The following is a 19,305-nucleotide window of genomic DNA, read 5'->3' as shown; positions in this document are numbered from 1 at the left end:
GTTTTGTTATATCTGGCATGGTGCAGTTTATTTTAATGAGACAATTGGTAATTGTTTAATGTCAAGCTGTATTCAATATTGTCTGTTGCTGATGTGACTCATACGTGTATCCCTGCTGCATGCAGACTGTAGAAGAGGAAGCTTTGATAAAGAATAATAATACATGCAAAGATTTCCTAATTGAAGCCATGAAATACCATTTACTTCCTCTTGATCAACGAGCTGCAATAAAGACAGCGCGCACAAGACCAAGGACCCCAATCAGTCTACCCAAGGTAGGAAAGAGGATGCTTTAAAGTTTGAACCAAAAGCAACTAGCTGTGTCATTTCCTTGACCAGTAGTTTTGCTAATATGTCCTCTACAGGTATAAATGCAGACTGATCAGATTGCTCCCCTAGTCTAAAACTACCAGCCGATTCTGAACTAAGATTGGTCAGAAGTAACTACGGAAAATTTTCTGCTAGTACATTCTTGGCATGGAGCCACACTGACCAGCGGCGCTTTTCTAGAAGTTTTTGGTTTCACGTCTGCAGTTTCAGGTTTATGCACAATATTAGCAGGCACTTTAAGATGGGATAGATGATTGGAAAAACACCCTTCCAATCTAGGCAAGGACAGATTAAGCAGTGTTACTCTACAGTTGGCTAAAGACCTTGTCAACTAGCAATATTGGAAACGTTGCTTCCAGGAAAACATTCTCAGTTATTGTGGTATTGTTTTAATTTGTTCTTGGGATGTGGGTCATAGTTTTAAAATAAGAGAGCACTCAAGTGAAGCAGAGATGAAGAAACGTTTTCTGAGGGTTGCCAATCTTTGGAATTCCCTCACTCAAAAGGTCGTGGATGCAGAATCTTTAAATATTTTTAAGGCAGAGGTAGCTGAATACTTGAGTGGCTGAAGGATTATCTGAGATGTGCAGGAAGGTAGAGTTGAGGTTAAAATTTGACCAGCCATGACCTTATTCAGTGGCAGAGAGAGCTTGAAGCGTTGAATGGCCCACTCTTGTTTCTTGTTGTTCATATGGGTAGTGCTGTCATGGCCTAGTATTGCACACTTATCTGCTCTGCAGAGATTGTGGTGGGCCTTCTTCGCTTGCTGCAACTCTATAGAGATCCATAATAGTGTCAGGTTATTTGAGAACTTTCGCTAGTTATGATGAAGGAATGCAGTATTATGTTCAAGGCATTGGTAAGGAGCTAGCAGTGATTGTTTTATATATTTCATTTGTGGGATATAAGCATTGGAATCTGCACCTGACCATCACCTAAATGTTGAGTCATTGATTCCACTTCCACAGAAGCATAAATCGGTGCCCTGAGCACAGTATGGGACAAATCATATAGTACCTTGTGCAAATATTTCCAGATTCTAATGACTGGTAAATATGACTTGCTATCTGTCTGGTCCTTTGGGATGTTGCTAAGGCAGTAGTAGACAGCACTAGAGGAAGAGGGTAATTAAGAGTTAGTTAGCCAGAGAAGGCAATAAAAATGAAGAGGATAATATCAAGGTATGGAAGTGTGCAATGACAAGGTCTTTAGAATATTTTGTGTAGCGCAGATGGAATGTGGGTGCAAACAGTGTAGATAAACAAAATGAAGGATTGTACAGGGTCAGGCAGTACTGTCCAAATGTAGGTGAATCTTGGTGTTGGCTGTCAAATGGAATGTTCAGAGTCACTATTGATTTTAATTTGATAGAAAGGTAGGCTCGATCTGAGGTAGGAAAATTCAAAATGTCGTGGGGCAGTTTACGAGATCTAATTGAAACTCTTAGGATGATTTTGAAGGGGGGGCAGTGTTCAGGGTAGCTGGAGACAGAATTGTGAGCATAGTTAAAAGGTTGTGGGCACACAGGCATTTTTCCAAAAACTCCTTTGTAGCTGTCACTAGTGCAGTTGCAAATGGAAGGAAACATTTAGGATGGAAGGAGTTTCAGTGAGTGCAACTGGAGGAGCAGGAAATCTCACTGCTTAGCAGCTGTATGGGCAAAACACATGGTGACACATGTTCTCAAATTGTGTTTTCCCTTTTTTCCCTCACAGTTCACTGGTAGAATACTTTCACTCTTATGGGCGTAAATTTTCTACATTTCTCTGGAGCAGAAGGAAAGCTTGAGCCAAAAGAGGGACCTCACCAATCAGCAACTTTAGCTTTTAAGACCAGCAGCAGGCAGCATCAAAGGAAAGGGTCCACAGGGTCAGCAAAGTAGAGAATGTATAGCCAAAAGTAGCCATTGGCGTGGCAGTGTCTTCAGGATGTGAACATATTGTCTGAGAATCAGTGCCAGAGACATCTGAGGATGTCTTGGGAAACAGTCGCCACAATGTGACAGATCCTGTCCTGTAGCGAGGCCTGTAGTCATGTGGCTATGATGTTGAAATTTGGTAGAAAGGGTGAGAAAAGGTTATGAAATGAAGAATAGAGGATACAGGACAGAGGGAGGAAGAATGTGAAGAAATTCAAGGTGATGCAGTGATTTACAAGAAAATCTCCATGTATGAGGGTCTTCAGTTGCATGATTGGAGAAGCTGGGACAGCTGTCCTTAATAGAGAGGACATTAAGACATCATATGATGGCAGTGCTGAAAATCCGGAGATGATAGATAATGAAGAGCTGTTCCCATTAGTGAAAAGTTGAGAACAACGACAGTGAATTAATATAATTGCAATTAATATTATTGTAGATGAAATTTTAAATAAAAAATCTTTTTAATACAGCAAATGGTTAGGATTTCAAATGTATTACCTGAGAGTAAATAGAGGCAGATTAGAATTTGATAATTATTTAAATCCAAAAGGAAAACATTGCGTGGCTACAGGGAAAAGGCAAAGAATGCAACTAGCTGAATTGCTCATCCATAGAGTGGCCACAAATTGGGTCAGCTGCAAGGCCTCCTTCTGTGCTGTTATCATTCTATAGTTCTACGATTTAATGTTACATTTAAAGTACACTGGAAGTAACTTACAAATTTAAGCTGTGCTTGACATCATTTTCCATGACATTTTGAATTGTTGGAAGAATGGGACATTTATATAGCCTCCTATTTCTCAAATGGCATCTGATACTGTGATTTATTGAATTTTGACGCAAAATATTTAAAAGGTGAATGTGTATTTTTAGCTTAGTGTGAATGGCCTTAACTTTCCTACCTTTAAAGCAACCATGGAACATCAATTGACTCAACTACAAATTCCAACTCTCTCTCTCTCTCTCTTTCTGGATTATAAACAAATAATCTAGAATGTGGTTTACATTCAACATCAGTTGCCCCTTAAGGTCAAAAGCTTGATTTGCCTAGTTCAGGCTACATTCTTAGATCAGAACTATTATTGTCATATTCTGAGCAATAGTGCTAGGTTCTCGTTAGATGCCAGTCTTATGCTCTGTTGTATTGGCCTTATGCAGCTCTTAAAAATATTTTTGAATTCTAGTCACTGAAGCACAAAGCAGAGATACTTACTAATCTTAATTCCCCTTTTCCTGGTGACATATGTATTTGACCAAGGTTGACACCTCCATGTAGTACTGAACATCCTGCTCTTGAAAAGTGCCATATTTTGGATGAAAAGTTAAACTGAAGCCTCGACTGCACCTTCAGGTGAAAGTAGAAATTTGTGTGGCCCTAATTGGAAAAAAGACTGGAGAGTGATTATTGTCCTGTAAACAACATAATTAAAATGGATTATCTGAAGTATATTGTGTTACTGACTGCAGATTAACTGATGTGTTTCACCCCATTGTGATCGTGAATATACTTGAGGAATATTTCCCACTGCAAAGTGCTTTGGAGTGTCCTGAGTTTTGATAAAGGCACTGCAAAGGTGCTTGTTCTTTTTAATAATCTGTTCTTGTTTATAAAACAGAAATTCTAATGGCCTTCGTTGTGACTTTATTTATCTTTACTCTGACATTCAGGAAATGATTTATATATTTTGTGTTTGTTCAGGAACTTTAATAAGGCCAAATGTACTTCTGAACAAATTTCAAACTGTGCAATCCATATTTGAAAAATTTGTGAAGATCTGTTGTTTTGACTTTGAATAATGGCATGTGAAAGCAAGTCTTTTGCTTTGTCCATAACAACCTTTTGGACAAGCCTGGCCAGTGGGATAATAAAAACAATTTGAAAATGTAGTTTTCATTTCTTAATTGTTTGTTTTACAGGTTTAAGAATTGTTTTAGAAATAAGTAAATTTAAATATTTTTGCCTAATAAAACTAATCCAGTTTATTGAAGAAAACATTTTGGTCAGCAAAAGCCCCACAGTAGTTGATATTAAACATTATTAAATACACCAGATCAGAAATAAAATCCACAACCCAAATGGGCACTTCACCTTGCTAGAGCTCCTTCAAAAATTGCATCCTTTACATACTATAGATGTTTTCTTGTTATAGTATGCTCATAGAATGTGGATACAGCTGCAATTTACGTCATAACTGTTGCATTTTGCACTGTGACTCCCTTCTATATTATAGATGAAACAAATGGATGATTGTCATTTGGTTAAAACAAGGCCTGAAGGCCAATGAAAGAATGGAATTTAACTTGATCAGTTACCTTGAAAGAGAGACTGTTGGCTTTTAATCAGTCAATTTTCAGTTGAATGTTAGTTTTTGAGTTATTAGATTCTCTGAGAGGTTGGTCAGATTTTCTGAGTTTTGCAGATAGAGCATACAGTGACAGAACAATAGTGGAAAATTCAAAAATGCTTTTGGATCCCTGCTTATTTGCGGAAGAATTTAGACAGAAATAGAGAGCGTTGTTTCGCTTGCATTCTACATAACCTAAATACCAAGAAGTCAAAATGGTAACATGTTGTAGTAGGTTTTGTGATCTAAATTATGGAGATATTTTATAATGCCAACATTGAAGAAATTAATTATTTCCATAACCAAGAAGCTATGCTGATTCTATCTGAGTTGTAACAGATCTGTTGCTTATGTTTTCAGGTAATGATAGTGGTTGGTGGTCAGGCGCCTAAAGCTATACGAAGTGTGGAGTGCTATGACTTTAAAGATGACCGTTGGAATCAAGTAGCAGAGCTTCCTTCCAGAAGGTGCAGAGCAGGTGAATGCAGTTACATTTATTAAATCAAGAGTTTGTTCACTTGATAACATCAAATACACAATAATGAAAATTGGCAAGTAATTTTATTATGTTGCATATTTATCTGCCATGATTTTAGTGTATAATAAGTAAATTAAATGTAAATAAGTAAAGTAAATAAAGACCCTGACCTTTTGGGTGAAATGGCCTGTCTCAATGCTGCAAATACTTTGTAACATTGTCAGCTTGACTCAGTTCTCAGCAACGTTACTTCAAGGCCAGCGTTCAGAATTTTAAGCTGATAATGACAAATAGCTATAGCACAAAGGAAGCATTACTGGAGATGCCATAGTTTAGATAATTCATTATATTTCGATGTAGTTCATTTATATACCTTGTTAGTTGTTGTAATTATTACATCATTCAACTTAACTTGAAACTTACTAATGTGATATTTCTGCATATTAGAGAGATGTGTATCCATTTTCTACACAGTTACCACAGGTATGAAGCTTAATTGGAATCAGATACAAACACTATGGCTACAAGAACAGGTCAAACTTTGGTAATTCTGCAACGATTAACCTAACTCCCTAAAAACATGACCATAATTTGCAAGGTACAAACATGGTAAGAGTATGAAGAAATACGCTCTATTAGCCTGGATGAGTGCAGCTCCAGCAACATTCAAGAAATTTGATACTGTCCAAGATAAGATAGCCACTAGATTGGCACTCCATCCACCACTTTAAATAAGCACTCCCAACACCACCAGTGTTGAGTGGTGGCATATACGAGATGCACTGAAGCAACTCCAAAACCTGTAATCTGTACTGACTAAAAGGATAAAGGCAGTTAAATTCCATGTTGGCTTCTATGAGATACATGTCTTCAGTGGAATGCCATATGACCTCGCAACACCTTTTATGTTTCCAATATGCAATTGATACACTTGCTATATTTAGATCTGCAGCTACATGTAAGAATTTTCTTACATGCCCTAAGTTGCTCCATCTTACACCCAAATTCATCTTTGAAATGGCGTAGTCATGAGTTTTTCAACTGCTGTCCACCATATACCTACTTTCAGTGGTCAGTAATGCATTGGGATTCTTATTGCTCCAAGTGCTAAAGATTGGTATAATCAGCAACCTTGTAAGTAGGGCCCAAGCTCGCTCATTGTGCAAGCTTAATTCTGAAATCGGATGCATCAAAGCCATGCAGAGTGGCTATCTCAATCAGATCATTTCTCACTGTCTGCCAGGTAGGTTTATGAAGGAGCCTAAAGCCATCATTTGCTCCTGAAAAGTACCCAGATTATCTTAGAAAGACAGGGTATCTTACAAGTTTGAACGGAAGTTTAAAAACTATTATGCTGCTATAATAGAGTAATAGACAAGTGTCAGCCTTAAATCAAAAAGATGTTGTGCCAATGTTGCAAATTAGTAATGTGGTGTAAGAACTTCAGTATTGGTGCAATACTAGGTATGTGACCTGAATTTCCTGTGGACTGATGGATCCAACTTGAACAACATATCTCTTTGGCTGTTGACAACAGGTGAGGTACTAACCGCATCTAACCAGCCTGTACTTGAAATACTTAGAACACTGTTCAACATTAGATGTAAATTTTCAATTGGATGACAGTTGCTAAATAATCCTGTGTACATTAAGAATTATGATGGCTGCTAATTTTAGATTGTCAGTTGAGCCTGCAGTGTGGCAAGCATATTCGTGCTGGAAGCTCCATACGTTAAAATACAGGGCTCTGTTCTTTGCTGACAGAAAAAACCATGGATACGCACAAAATCTTTTTAAACTTGACAAATAGGTGGCAGCAGTTTTCTGGTTTGGCTGTAAGGACAATACCGTAACCAATCAAGATCACCTTGCTTGGTTTAAACAAAGCTCTACAGTTAACTCGCTATCTAACTGGTGCATCCTTGGTAGCAATGCCTCTACAAAATAAGAGTTCACTTGCTAACCAATCTGTACTCTTCTCTTATGCAGTGTGGGGCTTTCTCTTTGCATTGATATTCTTGTGAATTGTCCTGATGAGTGCAAGATGAAAAGCTTTGACAAATGTGTCTCTTTTCAGCAATAAATTATGTAAAGAAAAATTATAAAGTTGCTTAGTAGAAAATAATCTGTGTGGAATAAAGGAGCAACATGATTTAGATGTACATCATACAAATTACTGAAAATAACAATCCAGGTTGGTAAGAACATGAAATATAATAAACAGAGCACTAAGGTTTATTGTAGAGGGATAGAATTGAACTTGTAAACGTGTATTTTTGGTTAAATCATACTTGTATTAGGCCATGCAGCTCAGATCACCATACGATAAAAAGAATGTAGAGACCCTTTCTACAGAAGGGGTGTAAAAAGGATTTATGTGGATATCAGAATTGTGAGGTTATTCCTATCGAAATGGGCTTGGTCTCTTTGTTGAAAAGAAAGAGCTTGATAGGTGATCTAACAGAGGTTTTTAAGCATATGAAATGTTTTGGTCAACAAAATAAAGTGCGTTTCCATTGTGGAGAAGAGCAACACTGGAGATCATTAGTATAAAATGATTACTTAAATGTCAGGTTGGGAATTCCAAAGAAACTTGAAACCAAGAGAATGACGAAAATATGGAGCTTGCTACCACAGGATTAAGTGGTTGAGCCAGTTATGTAAGAAGAGGTTGAATAAACATTGGAGGGTGATAGGAAAGGAGTGTTCTGATGAGACAAAGAGCTGGAGAGGTTTTGACGGGGTGTATGGTGAAAGAATGTGGAAAACGTGAGAACTGGGGTCACAGTTTAAACTTAAGATGCCTTCTATTTAAGTCCGAACAGAGCAGTATTTTGTTTTCTCTGAGGATTATGACTCTCTGGAAGTTCTCACCTGTTCGGCAAGAATTTAAAAAGGAGGCCCTCGAGGGTAGTAATATCTGGATTACTCCTGGTGCCACAAGCTAGTGAGGGTAAGAATAGGAGGATAGAGCTGATGAATGCTTGGCTGAGGAGATGGTGCAGGGGAGAAAGATTCACATCTTTTCATCAGGTTGCAGACTTACTTACTGAGCTGCCGTGTTTGATTGCAGGCATTTCCACACCCTGCTAGGTAACCTTGTTAGTGCATCTCCAGTGAAGCATTGGTGTTCCGCCTCACTTGTTATTTGTATGCCCCGATTTGCTGGAGTTGTTGCTGTTCCTTCAGGTTTTGTTCTTCAGCCGTTTGTATCTCTGGTCTAGTTCGATGTGTTTGTTGATAGAGTTCTAGTTGGAATGCCAGGCCTCCAGGAATTCTATGGATCCACTATTTAGATGACACCTTCATGGCTATCAAATGCGCATGACTAGAAGAAACCCACCAATACACAAATAACATTCTCACCAGGACAAAATTCACAAAAGAAGAGAACAACAACTGGCTACCCTTCCTGGACATAATGGTGGAACATAGGAACAACAGGAAACTCCAGACCAGCGTACTCAGAAAGACGGCACATATGGACCAGATACTTAGTTACACCAAATACCACCTCCCCAATACCCATAAATGGAGCTGCATCAGGAACGAGTTGCAACACACTGCAGCAACCTGGAATTGTGCAAAGCAGAACAGGAGCACTTATCTTTTAAAAGCTTTTAAAAGAAATAGATACACAAAAAGCACGATCTGCCGTTACTTCTGTGACAGGCCACAACAAGAAGACACAACATGGCCAGACACACTAGTCACCCTACTGTACGTCAGGGGCATATCAGAGATGACCACAAGATTACTCAGACTGCTGGGTATTCGGGTAGCCCACAAACCAACAACCACCCTGCGACAGCTAGTGATAAACATAAAGGACCCCATACCCACAGCCAATAAAATTAATGTAATATACAAAATACCATGCAAGGACTGTGAGAAACATTACATAGGCCAAACTGGAAGAAAACTGACAATAAGGATATATAAACACCAACAAGAGACACGACCAATTCTCACTTGTCTCGATAAACATGGACAAAGAAGGACGCAAATTTGATTGGGACAACCCATCCATAACAGCACAAGCCAAGTAGAGACATGCCAGGAAATTCTTGGAGGCCTGGAATTAAAATCGGAACTCCTTCAACAAACACATTGAACAGGACCTGATATACAAACCACTGAAGAATAAAATCAGAAGTAATATCGACCACCCCAGCAAACCAAGACACATAAATAACAAGCGGCACAGAACACCAAAGCTTCACTAGAGGTGCACTGACAATATTACCTAGCAGGTTGACAAAATATCTGCAATCAAACACATTGGCTCGGCGAGCAAGTTTGCAACCTCACCCACAACCTGAGCTATGAATCTTCTCAAAAACTTTAAACATTTTTGGACCACTGGAATCTATTCTGAGGTAGAAGTGACCTGTATAAGAAGGACAGATTGCACCTGAATTGGATGGAGACTGATATACTGGCGAGGAGGTCTACAGGAGCTGCTTGGGAGGATTTAAACTATTAAGAGGTGGGGAGGACCCAGGGAGTTAATGAGGAAAGAGAGCAGTCTGAGACTGATACAGCTGGGAAAAGGAGTAAGTCAAACAGTCAGGGCTGGCAGAAACAAAGCAGAGAACGAGGTAGGACTGATAAACTGTATTTTCTTCAATGCAAGAGACTTAACAAGTAAGGCAGAAGAACTCGGGGCATAGTTGGGAACATGCGATGTGGCTCAGGGATGGACAGGACTGGTAGCTCAATGTTCCAGGGTATAGATGTGATAGAAAGGGGGGCAAGAGAGGGGGGGAAAATGGTGTTTTTGATTAAGGATAACATTATGGCTGTATTGAGGGAGGATAAAGTCAGAAGTCACACAACTCCAAGTTATAGTCCAAGATAACAAAGTGTGGAGCTGGATGAACACAGCAGGCCAAGCAACATCTTAGGAGTACAAAAGCTGACGTTTCGGTCCTAGATCCTTCCAGCTTCACACTTTGTTACCTCGGATTCGCCAGCATCTGCAGTTCTCGTCTCTCTCTCTCTGTCTCTCTCTCTGTCTCTCTCTCTGTCTCTCTCTCTGTCTCTCTCTCTGTCTCTCTCTCTGTCTCTCTCTCTGTCTCTCTCTCTGTCTCTCTCTCTGTCTCTCTCTCTGTCTCTCTCTCTGTCTGTCTCTCTGTCTGTCTCTCTGTCTGTCTCCGTCTGTCTGTCTCTCTGTCTGTCTCTGTCTGTCTCCGTCTGTCTCCGTCTGTCTCCGTCTGTCTCCGTCTGTCTCCGTCTGTCTCCGTCTGTCTCCGTCTGTCTCCGTCTCTCTCCGTCTGTCTCCGTCTCTCTCCGTCTCTCTCCGTCTCTCTCCGTCTCTCTCCGTCTCTCTCCGTCTCTCTCCATCTCTCTCCATCTCTCTCTATCTCTCTCTATCTCTCTCTATCTCTCTCTCTCTCCAAGTTATAGTCCGACAGGTTTATTTAAAATCGCACAAGTTTTCGGAATGTAGCCTCTTCATCAGGTGCAGTGAGAGAGCAAGTTTATAGGCGGAGAGATCAAAAGAGCATACAATTGGTGTGAGTGGAGTGCCAGATGATGAGTCTCTGCAAGTGACCAAGAGTGTTAGACAGTGAGTAAAGTGTCAACAGCTGAATAACCAGTGAAGGAATGAGGTATAATCTGATTAAGTCAGGCAGAGAAACAATTATAAAAATTAAAAATAAGGTGGTGCTGGAGATAAACTAAACAACTGGAATAGCATGCTGAATTCAAAACTGTACAAACTAATTACAGTAGAGAAATCATAATAATTTATCAAGATGCTGTCAAGACAGGACAGTAAGGAAAATTTTACAGATACAGAACAGTGTGGTGGGGTCATCTGTAGCACAATGTGAGCCCAAGATCACAGTTGAGTCTGTCTTTATGGGCACAGAACTTGGTTATCAGTCTCTGCTTGGCAAATCTGTGTTGTTGCGTGTCTCAAAGTCCGCCTTGGAGGGTACTTACCCAAAATCGGAGGCTGAATGCCTTTGACGTGTTCCATGACTGGGAGGGAACATACCTGTCTTGCGAATGTTGCGTGGTGTCCATTCATTTGTTGTCATGGTGGCTGCATGGTGTCGCCAATAACCATTCCTCAGGGCATCCTTGCCTGTGGCATATGTTTAAGACAACATTGGCTGAGTCACACAAGTATCTGCCATGCACGTGGTGGGTGGTGTTTCCATGTGTGATGGTAGTATTCATCTCAATGATCCAACATGTCTTGCAGAGGTTGCCTTTGTAGGGTTGTGTGGTTTTGTGGTCGATGTCGTCCTGAAGGCTGGGCAACTTGCTGTGAACAATGGTTTGTTTAAGGTTTGGTGGTTGTTTGAAGGCGAGAAATGGAGGGATAGGGAAGATCTTGACAAGATGCTCATTGTAATCGATAATATGTTGAAGGCAGCGAAGAACATGGCAAAGTTTCTCCGCTCCAGGGAAGTACTGGATGATGAAGGGTACTCTATTGGTTGTATCCTGTGTTCGTCTTCTGAGGAGTTTGTTGTGGTTTTTCGCTGGGGTACATTGGAATTAATTAATTGAGCATCATTATCCTGTTCTTTTGAGAGCATCCTTCAGGTGTCCACATTCCTCCTCATCTGAGCAGATCCTTTGTATATATAGGCTTGTCCATAGGAGATGGCTTCTTTAATAATGTTTAGGGTGGAAGCCAGAGAAATGCAGCATCGTGAGGTTATCTGTGGGCTTGTGGTAGAGTGAGGTACTGAGGTGTGCATCCTTGATGGAGATGCGTGTGTCCAAGAATGAGACTGATTCCGAAAAGTAGTCCATAGTAAGTCTTTCTGTTTAAGATCTTCCTTACTGTCCTGTTTTGACAGCCTCACCTTGATAAATTATTGTGATCTCTCCACCTTAATTAGTTTGTACAGTTTTAAATTCAACATACAATTCCAGTGATTATCTCTCTGCCTCATTTAATCAGATTATAAATCATCCTCTTGTTGGCTATTGAGCTGTTGACACTTTACTCACCATCTAACACTCTTGCTCACCTGCAGAAAGTTATCACCTGACTCTCCACTCACACCAATTGTATGCTCTTCTGATCTCTCTGCCTGTGTGTTCAGTCCTCTCACTGCACCTGACAAAGGGGCTGACCTGTTGTGCGATTTCAAATAAACCTGTTGGTCTATAACCTGGTGCCATGCAACTTCTGACTTTGTCCAAAACCGGCACCTCCACATCTTAGGGAGAATATTCCTGGGAATACATCCAGGGAATTATTTAGGTGGAACTGAGAAATAAGAAAGGAATGAACTTCTTATTGGGATTATACAGGAGATAGAGGAGATACTAAATGAGTATTTTGCATTAGTGTTTACTGAGGAGAAGACTACAAAAGATAGAAAACCTGGGGAAATAAATAGCAACATCTTGAAAAATGTCTACTGCAGCCTCAGAGTACCAGAGACTTGTGCCCTAGACTCGATTCCACCCTCTGGCAGCTGTCTGTGTGGAGTCTGCACCTTCTCCCTGTGTCTGTGTGGGTTTCCGCTGTGTGCTCCGGTTTCCTCCCGCAGTCCAATGATGTGCAAGTTAGATGGATTGGCCGTGCTAAATTGCCTGTAGTGTTCAGGGATATGCAGGCTAGGTGGGATGGTCATGGGAAAGGCAGAGCTACAGGGAGAATGGGTCTGGGTGGAATGCTCTTTGGAGAATTGGTGTGGACCAGTTGGGCCAAATGGCCTGTTATCACACTGTAGGGATTCTGTTCTATGTTCTAAGAAACAAAGAGGATTGATGAGGGCAGAGCAGTGGACATGATCTATATGGACTTCAGTAAGACGTTTGACATGGTTCCTCATGGTAGACTGATTAGTAGATCACCCCAGAATACAGAGAGAACTAGGTACTTGGATACAGAATTGGCTCGGAAGAAGATGACAGAGGTTGTTGGTGGAGGGTTGCTTTTCAGACTGGAGGCCTGTGAGCAGCGGTGTGCCACAAGAATTGGTACTGGGCCCACTGCTTTTTGTCATTTATGTAAATGATTTGGATGTGAACAGAGGAACTATGGTTAGTATGTTTGCAGATGACACTGGAATGTAGTGGACAGTGGAGAAAGTTACCTCTGAGTACAACGCTATCTTGATCAGATGGACCAATGGGCCAAGGAGTGGCAGATGGAGTTAAATTCAGATAGATGTGAGGTGCTGCATTTGGAAAGGCACATCAGGGCAGGATTTATACTCTTAATGGTAAGCCCTGGGGAGTGTTGCTGCACAGAGACCTTGGAGTGCAAGTTCATAGTTCCTTGAAAGTGGAGTCACAAGTAGATAGGATAGTGAACTAACACATGTAGTGCCTCCCACCCACCCTCCTCTCTAACCAAAAAAAAAGACTCCGGTGGTGTGTAGATAAGGTAAGGCTTTTTCTATTTCACGTTTCTTTATATATATCGTGTGATTGCCAAAAACCTTTTGGTTCCTTTTTCATTTATCTAAGTTAAGTTTAATAATGTTAGGAGATCTCACACCTGTGTTGTGCTCCTCTTGTTCAATGTGGGAGCTCAGGGACAGGGCTGATGTCCCTGACTCCTTCATGTACAGGAAGTGTGTCCAGCTGCAGCTCTTGTTAGACCGCATGATGGCTCTGGAGCTGTGGATGGACTCACTTTGGAGCATACGTGATGCTGAGGGGGTCGTGGATAGCACGTTTAGCAATTTGGTCACACCACAGATTAGGATTGCTGAGGGAGATAGTGAATAGGTGACGAAAATGCAGAGGAAGAGCAGGTGTCCCCTGCGGTCATCTCCCTCCAAAACAGGTATTCCGTTTTAGATACTGTTGGGGGAGATGGCTCACCAGGGGAAGGCAGCAGTAGCCAGGTTCATGGCACTGTGGCTGGCTCTGCTGTACAGAAGGGCGGGAAAAAGAGTGGAAGGGCGATAGTCATTGGGGATTCAATGGTAAGGGGAGTAGATAGGCGGTTCTGCGGTCGAAAACGGGACTCCCGAATGGTATGTTGCCTCCCAGGTGCTCGGGTCAGGGATGAATCCAATTGGCTGCAGAACATTCTGTCGTGGTGCATATAGGCACCAATGGTATAGGCAGAAAACGGGATGAGGTCCTACAAGCAGAATTTAGGGAGTTAGGAGCCAAGTTAAAAAGTAGGACCTCAAAGGTAGTAATCTCAGGATTGCTACCAGTGCCACGTGCTAGTCAGTGCAGAAATGAAAGAATAGCCAGGATGAATGCGTGGCTTGAGAGATGCTGCAGGAGGGAGGGGTTCAGAGTTTTGGGACATTGGAACCGGTTCTGGCGAAGGTGGAACTATTACAAATTGGACGGTGTACACCTGAGCTGGATTGGAACCAATGTCCTTGGGGGTGCTTTTGCTAATGCTGTGGGGGTGGGCTTAAACTAATGTGGCAGGGGGATGGGAACCAAATATTGGACAGAAAAGAGGTAACGATAGTCTGTAGGGAACTAGATAATGGAGTCAGTGTGACTAAAGGGAATAGTAGTCGGGGAGCAGATGATGAACACAAAGGGACAGGTGGACTGAGGCGCATTTGTTTTAATGCGAGAAGTGTAGTAGATAAGGCAGATGAGCTTAGGGCTTGGATCGGTACCTGGAAGTATGATGTTATTGCTATTACTGAGACTTGGTTGAGGGAAGGGCATGATTGGCAACTAGTTGTCCCAGGATATCGATGCTTCAGGCGGGATAGAGAGGGAGGTAAAAGGGGTGGAGGAGTTGCAGTACTGGTCAAAGACAATATCACAGCCACACTGAAGGAGGGACCCATGGAGGACTCAAGTAGTGAGGCAATATGGGTAGAACTCAGAAATAGGAAGGATGCAGTAACAATGTTGGGGCTGTACTACAGGCTTCCCAACAGTGACCGTGAGATAGAGGTACAAATATGTGAACAGATAATGGAAAGGTGTAGGAGAAACAGGGTAGTGGTGATGGGTGATTTTAATTTTCCCAACATTGATTGGGATTCACTCAGTGTTAGGGGTCAAGATGGAGCAGAATTTGTAAGTTGTGTCCAGGATGGTTTTCTAGAGCAGTATGTATGTAGTCCAACTCGGGAAGGGGCCATACTGGACCTGGTGTTGGGGAATGAACCCGGCCAGGTGGTTGATATTACAGTAGGGGACGACTTTGGAAATAGAGACCACAATTCCGTAAGTTTTACAATACTTATGGACAAGGATGGGAGTGGTCCTAAAGGAAGAGTACTAAACTGGGGGAAGGCCGACTATACCAAGATTTGGCAGGATCTAAGGAATGTAGATTTGGAGAAACTGTTTGAAGGTAAATCCACATTTGATATGTGGGAGGCTTTTAAGGAGAGGTTGACTAGCGTGCAGGAGAGACATGTGAAAATGAGGAATAGAAATGGCAAGATTAAGGAACCATGGATGACAGGTGAAATTGTGAAACTAGCCAAGCGGAAAAAGGAAGCATACATGAGGTCTAGGCGACTGAAGACAGATGAAGCTTTGCAAGAATATCAGGAATGTAGACCGAATCTGAAACGGATTAAGAGGGCTAAGAGAGGACATGAGATATTGCTGGCAAACATGTTTAAGGAAAATCCCAAAGCCTTTTATTCATATATAAAGAGCAAGAGGGTAACTAGAGAAAGGACTGGCCCACTTAAGGACAAAGAAGACAAGTTATGCGCTGAGTCAGAGAAAATGGGTGACATTCTTAACGAGTACTTTGCATCGGTATTCACCAAGGAGAGGGACATGACAGATGTTGAGGTTAGGGATAGATGTTTGCGTACTCTAGGTCAAGTCGGCATAAGGAAGGAGGAAGTGTTGGGTATCCTAAAAGACATTAAGGTGGACAAGTCCCCAGGTCCAGATGGGATCTATCCCAGGGTACTGAGGGAAGCGAGAGAGGAAATAGCGAGGGCCTTAACAGATATCTTTGCAGCATCCTTAGACATGGGTGAGGTCCCGGAGGACTGGAGAATTGCTAATGTTGTCCCCTTGTTTAAGAAGGGCAGCAAGGATAATCCAGGTAATTATCGACCGGTGAGCCTGATGTCAGTGGTAGGGAAGCCACTGGAGAAGATACTGAGGGATAGGATCTATTCCCATTTGGAAGAAAATGGGCTTATCACTGATAGGCAACATGGTTTTGTGCAGGAAAGGTCATGTCTTACCAACTTAATAGAATTCTTTGAGGACGTGACAAAGTTGATTGATGAGGGAAAGGCTGTAGATGTCATATACATGGACTTCAGTAAGGCATTTGATAAGGTTCCCCATGGCAGGCTGATGGAGAACATGAAGTCACGTCGGGTCCAGGGTGTGCTAGCTAGATGGATAAAAAACTGGCTAGGCAGCAGGAGACAGAGAGTAGTAGTAGAAGGGAGTTTCTCAAATTGGAGACCTGTGGCCAGTGGTGTTCCACAGGGATCTGTGCTGGGACCACTGTTGTTTGTGATATATGTAAATAATCTGGACGAAGGTGTAGGTTGTCTGATCAGCAAGTTTGCAGATGACACTAAGATTGGTGGAGTAGCAGATGGTGAAGGGGACTGTCAGAGATTACAGCAGAATATGGATAGACTGGAGAGTTGGGCAGATAAATGGCAGATGGAGTTCAATCCGGGCAAATGTGATGTGATGCATTCTGGACGATCAAATTCAGGGGCGAACTATATAGTAAATGGAAAAGTCCTAGGGAAAATTGATGAACAGAGAGATCTGGGTGTTCAGGCCCATTGTTTCCTGAAGGTGACAACACAGGTCAAATAGGGTGGTCAAGAAGGCATTTGGCATGCTTTCCTTCATTGGGCGGGGTATTGAGTACAAGAGTTGGCAGGTCATGTTGCAGTTGTATAGGACTTTGGTTCGGCCACGTTTGGAGTACTGTGTATAGTTCTGGTCGCCACATTACCAAAAGGATGTGGATGCTCTGGAGAGGGTGCAGAGGAGGTTCACCAGGATGTTGCCTGGTATGGAGGGTGCTAGCTATGAAGAGAGGTTGAGTAGATTAGGATTATTTTCATTAGAAAGACGGAGATTGAGGGGGGACCTGATTGAGGTCTACAAAATCATGAGGGGTGTAGACAGGGTGGATAGCAAAAAGCTTTTTCCCAAAGTGGGGTCTGAAGTACTAGGGGTCATGAGTTCAAAGTGAGAGGAGGAAAGTTTAAGGGAGATATGCGTGGAAAGTTCTTTACAGAGGGTGGTGGGTGCCTGGAACGCATTGCCAGCTGAGGTGGTAGATGCAGACACGTTAGTGTCTCTTAAGATATATTTGGACAGGTACATGGATGGGCAGGGAGCAAATGGACACAGACCGTTAGAAAATAGATGACAGGTTAGACAGAGGATCTTGATCGGCGCAGGCTTGCAGGGCCGAAGAGCCTGTTCCTGTGCTGTAATGTTCTTTGTTCTTTGTTCTTTGAAGGGGTTCAGAAAAGGGTATTGCCACGGTTGGAGGTTTTGAGCTATAGGGAGAAGCTGAATAGGCTGGGGCTATTTTCCCCTGGTGTCGGAGGCTGTGGAGTAGCCTATTAGGGGTTTATAAAATCATGAGGGGGCATTGATAGGGTAAATATGCAAGGTCTTTTCCCCGGAGTGGGAGATTCCAAAACTAGAGGACATAGATTTAAGGTGAGAGGGGAAAGATTTAAAAGGGACCTAAGTGGCAACTTTTTCATGCAGACAGTGGTGCATGTATGGAATGAGCTACCAGAGGAAGTGGTGGAAGTTGGTACAATTACAACATTTAAGAGACATCTGGATGGGTATACGAATAGGAAGGGTTTAGAGGGATATGGGCCAAATGGTAAATGGGACTAGATTTATGTAGGATATCTGGTCGGCATTGATGAATTGGACCAAAAGATCTGTTTCCGTACTGGACATCTCTATGACTGCATGACAATGTCAGAGATGGGGTCATTGAATAGCAGAGGTAGATAACTCCTGCCTAACAAGGGAGTCAATGGCTAGGGTTATGCGCAAATGTGATGCAGAGGCTATTATCAAATCAGCCATATTCTCATTGAGTGACAAGGCTATAAGGGCTAAATAGCTATTCCTACTCCTAATTTATGTGTTTATACAATAGATTATGTGAGAAGATGTGAGGCTCAAGTTGAGCCTAGATCGACTGGTCCAAATTGCTTGCTTCTGAACAGTAATTGATTATGTCATACAAAATGTATTGATTTAGTTTGAAGCATTTTAATGCATTGAGTGGACTTGAAAACAAATGAATTGTAAGTCCTTTCTTATAACCTAGACTGACACCCTGCAGTAACTTTGTGGAAATGCTGTCTTTTAGATTACATGTTAAATGAAAGCTACCTGTTGTGATTCAGGTAGAGATTCAGAATCAGTGTCATCATTCAAAGAATAACACGTAATTACCCAAAGTTCTTCTAATAGTTACCCTTCGATCATTATAAACTGATTATTCATTTCATGGCAATTAATTAGATCTTGCAATGAGCAAATTTACGTGTATTTCAGTGTGAGCTGCTGCATCTCACACTGAGATAGCTGTGACATTTGGTGAAGTACCATATAAGTGGAAATTCCTTTCTGTCCTAATGTTGTGTCAGTGCACTAAAGATCTGAATGTCCTACTGCATGAATTGAAGAAAATTAATCTGCAGGTATAGCAAGTAATCAGTAAAGCTAACAATGTTATATTTTATTGCAAGGCCAATTGCAAGAGTAGTGAGGATATGCTTCAGTTTATAAGATATTGACGATACCATATCTGGGAGTACTCTGTGCAGAATTGATCCTTAGGGAAAAATGTGCGAGTGTGTAAAACTTGGGGTCATTGTTTAAAAATGAGGAGTCACTCATTTTATACCAAAGAGGATTTTTTTTTCCTCTGTGGGTTGAGAGCCTTTGGGACTCCATTCCACAAAAAGCAGTGGATAAGAAAATTTTTAAATATTTTTTGAGGTTTTGAAATGCTTAGGTTCTTGATTACCAAGGAGACGAAAGATCATCGGGTGTATTCAGGAACGTGGAGCTGAAGTTAAAATCAGATCAGCCACCATGTTATTGAATTGTGAAGTAGGCTCAAAGGACCAAGTGGCCTGTTCTTGTTCCTTGTTTGAATATGTATATAATAGTATTATGAAGCAGAAGATGCTGGAAAAACTCAGCAAAAGAGAGAGAAGTTATTTACATTTCAAGTCCAGTATGACTTGTCTTCCTATTGAAACACGAGCTGCGTTTCTCCAGTGCTGTTTTTATTTAAATTTATAGCATCTGCAATACTT

At 41.6% G+C, this 19,305-nt stretch overlaps 1 protein-coding gene across 8 annotated transcripts in view; it reads left to right on the top strand.

Moving 5' to 3' along the window:
* Positions 1-19,305, top strand: part of LOC125458535 (kelch-like protein 3) — a 135,325-nt gene that overhangs the window by 88,560 nt on the left and 27,460 nt on the right. For 7 of the 8 annotated variants that reach the window (XM_048543896.2, XM_048543894.2, XM_059650674.1 and 4 more), the window contains 2 exons: positions 126-275; positions 4,957-5,074. In XM_048543896.2, coding sequence (XP_048399853.1) covers positions 126-275; positions 4,957-5,074 — 268 coding nt within the window. The remainder of the gene's footprint in view (positions 1-125; positions 276-4,956; positions 5,075-19,305) is intronic. The other variant, XM_059650675.1, reaches the window with a different exon arrangement.

Source organism: Stegostoma tigrinum, chromosome 13, assembly GCF_030684315.1.
Source record: "Stegostoma tigrinum isolate sSteTig4 chromosome 13, sSteTig4.hap1, whole genome shotgun sequence".
In the NCBI taxonomy this organism is placed as follows: domain Eukaryota; kingdom Metazoa; phylum Chordata; class Chondrichthyes; order Orectolobiformes; family Stegostomatidae; genus Stegostoma; species Stegostoma tigrinum.
The sequence above is the reverse complement of the archived record's forward strand: the minus strand, read 5'-3'. Positions and strand labels throughout refer to the sequence as shown.